Source organism: Cryptomeria japonica, chromosome 5 (assembly GCF_030272615.1).
Source record: "Cryptomeria japonica chromosome 5, Sugi_1.0, whole genome shotgun sequence".
NCBI lineage: Eukaryota > Viridiplantae > Streptophyta > Pinopsida > Cupressales > Cupressaceae > Cryptomeria > Cryptomeria japonica.
Window position 1 is genome coordinate 812,905,460 of NC_081409.1, and position 7,070 is coordinate 812,912,529.

Genomic DNA, 7,070 nt, shown 5'->3' on the forward strand with positions numbered 1-7,070 from the left:
AAGCATGATTTGCTTCTCTTAGTTTACAAGGGATCATCAGTTCATCAAATAAAATTGTTTCTAATGCATGTTAAAATGATCATGATGAGATTTTTGGTTGGCTGAAAAATTTAAGTGGATTTAACTAGAAAAGTATTGATTCTTATAGATATAAACTTTATTTTTGAAATTCTTATAGAATATAAACTTTATTTTTGAAATTCGTAGGAAGAAAGTAATTTTTTACAATGCCCATTTGGTGATCATTGCTAGAATTTTTGTTATGTCTTTCTTACAGTGAAATCCTGAAAAGAGCTTGGGAGGAAACACACAGTATTCCAAATAATAATGACACTACTTATTTTCGCTAGAATATTATCACATATGTTAAAATAGTTGTTTTTTAAAGATTTTTGAATGCCAACAAAAGTTCTTGATGTGAATTGTACTTTTCATGGTGAGAAGGGTTTGAAAATCAATCTCCTTTTAAGAAAGCTATATAACTATATATTTATAGAAATATAATGTTGAATTAGGATTTTCTAGGTTTCACTCCTAGTGAGGGCATGGATAATTCATTTGGAATAATGAGCCAAATTTTGTCATTAGGTGGATAACCCCAACCTTTCAAACTCACAAGAGGGATAACAAAATTTCTAGGCAACCTTATGAAATCTCTTTTTGGTTCTTTAAGGAATCCCAAAGAAAATCATGAAGAGTCTTTTTTCACTTCATATAAGAGGTTTTAGTAGTCCATTATGAAGAGTAGTACACATGGGTAGATATAAGAATCTTGGAGCATACTTGAAATTTTCTTGCAAGAGAAAGGGGTTTCGTAATCTAATGCACAAACTTTTTCTCATTTCTAGATAGAATTACTTCCCCTAAGAAAATCTACAAAACGTGGAAGGCAAAGGGAATGCCCAAAAATTAAAAAAATTCTCTATGATCAATCTACTTCCATTCAAAGATACTTAACCAAGGGGACATAGGTAAAAAGAATTGTCTATAACACTAAGTTGTGTGTCACTTAATGCTTGAAACAAAACCTTGATAAAAAGTATCCAAATATTTGAAAGCTTGTTTGATATTTTCTTTCTCTTCAATGAGATTGAAGAATGAATCAAAGTGACCATTAACAATCTTAGTTGACAAATCAAGACATAGAATATCTCTAACCAGCCCTTAGACACAAAATAAGTCAAGAGCTAACAAAACCTTTAACAACAAGAACAAAGATGGTTGGAATTCCAACTTCCTATTAAAAAAACCAATTTCTTTAATTTTTTTTTATTGATAACTCGAAACTTTAATATACTGTGAAGAGACTTAATCATTTTGACTTAATTATATATCTGAGATTAAATTAGATTTTATCATCTTGAAATGAAATTTCTCTACATTTTTAAAGAAATTAAAACAAAGGACATAAGTATTTCGAGTCTATTTTCACGTGAACGTTCACCAGGTTATGACAATGATTACGACGTTCGAACCTTCTCTCCTCTCCCTGTTTACGCGGGACTTTCTCAGCCTCGTAGACTTTTCTTTGCTCCGTACCTTTTTACTCAGATGCAAATCGCTCATTTTTCCATTTTATCGGAATATCATTTGTTTTTGTTTCCACCTACATTCCAAACCCATTACCTTATTAAACCCCCTCGCTGAGAATTTATACGATCAAAGTGCAATTTGAAAGAGATTTTGTATTTGCAAGGAGAGGTCAAGTTTAAATCTTAGAGGGTGAGGTATAATTAGATGTCTTTCCTGTATTGATAGATTCGAAAGCAGATTGTCTGATATCGTAAATATGAACTTCGAAAGCATGGATGAAGACTCGCAGCCAACTGGTCAACAGTAAGTATGAGTTTGATCGTTATCATTTCGGGTTGCAATTTTTAATGGTTGTTGGTAAATTTGCTTCTGTTAGATAACAAGGGATCAGTAGACCTAAAAAAATATAGTGTGTAATGCACGTTAGACAGGATCATGATGCGATTTTTGGTTGGGTGTTCAAAAGAACTAAACAAATCTGAAACTTCTTCTGAAAAATTTAAGTGGGTTTAACCAGAAAATCAGAATTTCAACTTTTCTATTGAAATTTGTAGAAAAAAAGTTATTTTAGAAGTACCCAGTTGGTTCTTATTGCTAGAATGTTTGTTATAGGTTTGCTGCTGGTCAAGAGCAGGCAATTTTTCTTTCTTCTTGTGAAATCCTGAACAGAGCTTGGGAGGAGACGCGCAGTATTCCAAATGACAATGACAATACTTATTTTCGTTGGAGTGAGTATGAAGGCGTACCATTTATCGCATTCCCTTCCTTTCACATTGGAGATTTCACTGCCAGTGATAGCTCATATGAACAATGCGACATTAAGAATGAGAACAAGTTCTTCTCTGACCGTCTCAAGGATGATAATGATCAACCGGCTCTTGTTCACAAAGGAGCTCTCTACAAATTCCTTGATATTATGAAAAGATCAGACTTGGAAACCCAGGTATGAAAACCCTTTTTTCTTCTCTTTTATAGTTGCTCTTTGACGAGGGGTGCGTGGTATTGCATTCCAAAGCCTAGATTTCATAATCACCTGCAGTTTTTTCTATCCGGTGCTGATTGTTTTGGTTAACTTAAAAGTCAAGTCTTGAGTTTCTTCATGGATGACTTGAATCTAGGATCTTACATTTGTTGTTGAAGTTCTCTACCTTTCAGTTTTGGCTTTTTTTTAAGGGTGATTTATTTCTAAGACCTTTTCATAAATCATTCTATAGAATGCTTCAAGATTCATAATCTGGTTGACTTTGAAACCATATTGAGCTTTTCATAGACCAATTAAGATTTGAACCTAGAATCTGGAATACTCTACTATTGAACTACTGAACTTTTTAGAACTAACCCAACTTTAATTCAGATCTAACTTATTTCCAATTTTCTACTTGAAACGCAATATTTAGAAAACGTTTTGCCTATTTAAGATTTCTAGTTATGTCCGATGAACTAAAGATCTGTGCTAAATTATCCTTTTGATTTACTTTGAAAGTACTTTCTAACCAATCTATAAGTAGACAATGCGCTACAATTATTGACCTTGAGCATGAGTTTTCTGAATTCAACAGTTTAATATTTAAATCGTTGTTATGCTTCAGATCTCTATGCAGCACATATGATCAAGGCTTGAACCTTACCCGATTAAGGGTTCTATAGAGAAAATACTGCCAGAGAAATGTTAAAACTTTATAGATTAGTTAAAAATCAAATTGAAGATATTTTATTAGTTGTCAGGATGCTCTGCCATTGAATTGTGAAGGCTTTTTTAATGATAAGTTCATCTTTGGTTTAGAGATGTCTTATCTTCCAAGACGCCTTTCTGATCTACATTGTAGATGTTCAGGATTCTTATCTTGACCTGACTTTGCTGACCAGGATTTTGATTCCCTTCTAAACTTTCTATGGATAGGAATTGAACATAGGACCTCCCATTTACTATTTTGAATGCTCTGTTACTAAACTTTAACTAACAACCCTTCTATAACTGATTCATCTTCAAAAAAAGGATGAGTGATCTTTTCCAACAGAAAAGTACACTGAACTACACAATGTTCTGTGTAGTTTTATGGCTATCTATCTTAATTTATGCAATTACCTATGCTTGTTAATGCTCGAGATGTTTCATACTAGTTTTTAATCTTTACAAATTGTAAGTTTTCAAAACATTACGGGTCATTTACAAATGTACTGATCAAAATTCGTACTACCCAGGAATCAATTTTATTTCATTCAGTAAATTTTCAAAGTTCTAAGATTCATATTTAAGGCTGTTTAATTGTTTATTCTATCAGATGAAGCAATTTTCGGAACAGATTAAGGAACAAAAAGTGGAACAACCCATTATATTCGTGGGTCATTCTATAGGAGGTGCTATGGCAACACTATCTACAATCTGCTTTCTGGATAAGAGGCTGAAAAATATCTATCCTTTATGCATTACATTTGGCTCTCCTTTGGTGGGAAATGCTGCTCTTCGAGAATCAATTGGCTCCCAAGATTGGCTTGGAAGATTTTGTCATGTGGTTTCAAAACATGATTTTGTTCCTCGCATGCTCCTTGCACCTTTTGAATCAATTGCACCCCATTTGAATTCAATTTTTTCTCAGGGAGAGATAATAATGGGCAATGATTCTGATCCTATACAAGCTTGCGGGGAACTTCTTGACAATGTCAAGTGGCTTGGAAAGTCTAGCCCATATAAACCTTTTGGTATTTATATGATCTGTTCAACCCAGGGAGCAGCTTGTATTGAGGACAGTCAAGCTGCCTTGGAGATGCTAATTTTAACTTTGCAAAGCACAGAAGAAAATGGTATTGCCGATGCATTGATTTCAGAGCACACAAGTTATGGTGATAAGTTGAAAAATGTTTTTGAAAGTGGATACTCAACAAGAACTTCGAACATCTTCTCAGAATCCTTCATTGGGACAGGAATGGCACTGCAATTAGAATCCTCCGTTGAGATGGGAATAGCACTGCAATTAGAAGCCATGGGGTTTCAGACTCTGGTAATCCCATTTTTTTAATTGTTCACATAATTCTTAGTATTCAAATCACATATACAATATTTAGAACTCTAATTTTATTTTAGATAATTGAATCCTATACGTTTAAATCCTAATAACAATATCATTATATTTATTAATATTTTATTAATTTGCTTGCATTTGGTCAGAGATTAGCCTAGTCCAGGTATGTTCCTGCATTGTCTCAATCTTTTACAACTTTACACTGGCATTCACTAAAGGGGCTCAAATAAAAAGGTAGGGAAGTTATTGAATCCTCTTTAGACCAGGGATGCCAGGGGAGTGGAGCTAAGAGGAGAGGAGAGGAGATTGATCTTAATTAAGAACATACATTTTTTATAGTCTTCATATCAATATATATTATATAGAGATTTTGATCTATTTTGTTTATATGGAAGATTTTTTAATCAACAAAGTCGTATTAGCTATCTAATATAGGAGCATGAGTTTTAGGCTGAAACCTCTTCCATTATGAACCAAGGATTGAAGGGTATCCATTCTGCGAGGTTTGGCCTCATCTCTTATGATGTCCGAGCCTTGCACTCAGCAAGACTTGATCTGTGATGGGCTCATTTAAAATCATTCAACTTCTCCAGCAGACCAAAGATTTTGAATTTTGATTATGTAATATTTTTTAACATCAATGTTTCAGATCATACTTTTTGATCTATCATTAGAATAAATTAGACTCAGAAACTAGAATGATGATAAACCATGGAACATGATCCCTTGATGTTAAAAATGTTACACAATCAAAATCTAAAAATCTCTATAAATTGATTTTATACTATCAATTAATATTAAAAATTTCATTTAAAATTTAAAAAAAAATAAGATCATTTATAGTTAGTGTGAAATAAAAGAGTTTTGAACTTAAGTTATACTTATATATTCTTACTCTCAAAACAACGGTTGATAGTTAAAAATAAATTATTTTTTCTTTTAAAAAGATAAGATTTCTAGATACGGTGGCTTCTTAGGAAGCTCTGTTTACTCTAATTATTTTCTCTCAATGTTGTTTACTGTATTTAGAAATCGAAACTAACGACTTTTACTGTTAAACAGACTAAATCTGCATTTGATGCGCTGAAAAAAGCCGCAAATTTGAAAAACCAGTATGACATGGACATCAAGGACCTAAATTCAGAGTTGAGCGAGAACCAAAGCAGACTGGCAGAGCTGGAATGGTACATTAAAACAGTATCTAAGGGCAACAGCTGTAGCTCCTACGATGTTTTCAGGGACCTGGGCGAAAAGAAAGATTTTCGTATTAATCGGCATAGAATGAATCTAGAAGATTTCTGGGATAAAATTATTGATATGGTGAAGAATCATCAATTGCCCAGTGACTTCCGATACCAAAACAAATGGATCAATGCTGGAACTGCTTACAGAAGACTTGTAGAGCCCCTGGATATTGCAGACTTCTATCATCTGCACAGCGACAGGGGAAGCTATCTCTCAATTAAGAACAGGCCGCTCCGTCATAGGGTTCTGGAAAAATGGCTGGATGACAAAAACCAAACTCGCATTGAAAGAGGTAGAGGGAGGAAAAAGACTCGCACAAAGTTTGCATCCTTAACTGAGGACTCTCGCTTTTGGGCTCGTGTAGAAGAAGCTGATAAAGACTTGACAAATCTCCAGCCAGAGAAAGAGCAAACTGTCATTGCCCATCTCAAGAAAAGCCTCAAAGATTTTGAAGCTTATGTGTCGAAGATGATCGAGGAGAAAAGTATTTCCATGGAGGTTTTCTTTGAAGAGAGCGTCTTCATGATATGGTGGAAGAAATACAGAGAGTTTCAGCAGCAACACTCAGAAGAGTGGAAATCAAGCTCCCCTTTGCTCAAATCCATGGAAAAGGAGAAATTGGGAGTTCAGAAGACAGGTTTTTGATTCCGTTTTATAGTCTGTTAGAAGTTGTTTATTTCCATGGCCTTTTCCCCTGCTTGAAAAGTTGTAATCCTTCTCAATCTGCATAAGCCTGTGTTTGCTAAGTGTATGTTTCTTTTCAATCTGAATAAGTTTTGTAACATTCGGAATAATGAGAGCCTGATTCAACCCATGTCTATGGAGTTCTTTGAAGGTTTTTCCATCTTTGTTTTTTCTAAAGATAGGGAATGGAAGAAAATTTCATATTATTTGTGCTTCTTAAAGCGTTATAAGAGGATTTATTTTGGGTTATTTAAGGTTTCATTTTTGGGAGATTATTTTCATGATGCATAAAAGTCAAAAAAAAAAAAAAAAGAGTTATTTTCAAATTTTAATCATCTTATGATAGGGTTTATTATTTGTCTTAGAGTTGCTTATTTTAAGATACAGAATAATGATAAGTTTGGTGTTCATGTTGAGTGAGTCAAATGAGAGGTTATTTATACAAAAATGGTTTACTATTTTTAATAGGTCGTAAGGTATCATCAAGAGTGACATTGAAAATTTTCTTCAAGTTGTATGTGATTTTTTTTGGGTTTCTATCTTACTCATTTATGTATAAATTGGTGTTTGAGGAGTAGTTTGAGTATG

General features: G+C 33.5%; 1 protein-coding gene across 1 annotated transcript; it reads left to right on the forward strand.

Moving 5' to 3' along the window:
- The first annotated feature begins 1,554 nt into the window (after positions 1–1,554).
- Positions 1,555–6,697, forward strand: LOC131042481 (lipase-like PAD4). Its single transcript, XM_057975789.2, has 4 exons — positions 1,555–1,836; positions 2,146–2,476; positions 3,816–4,532; positions 5,616–6,697. The coding sequence occupies exons 1-4, from the start codon at positions 1,790–1,792 to the stop codon at positions 6,441–6,443; spliced, it is 1,923 nt and encodes a 640-aa protein (XP_057831772.2). The 5' UTR covers positions 1,555–1,789; the 3' UTR covers positions 6,444–6,697.
- The last annotated feature ends 373 nt before the right edge of the window (positions 6,698–7,070 follow it).

Coding starts and splice junctions, on each gene's coding strand:
- LOC131042481 (XM_057975789.2), top strand. CDS start 1,790: ATGAACTTCGAAAGCATGGATGAAGACTCGCAGCCAACTGGTCAACA. Junction 2,477..3,815: donor GATCAGACTTGGAAACCCAG/GTATGAAAACCC, acceptor TTATTCTATCAG/ATGAAGCAATTTTCGGAACA. Junction 4,533..5,615: donor CCATGGGGTTTCAGACTCTG/GTAATCCCATTT, acceptor ACTGTTAAACAG/ACTAAATCTGCATTTGATGC.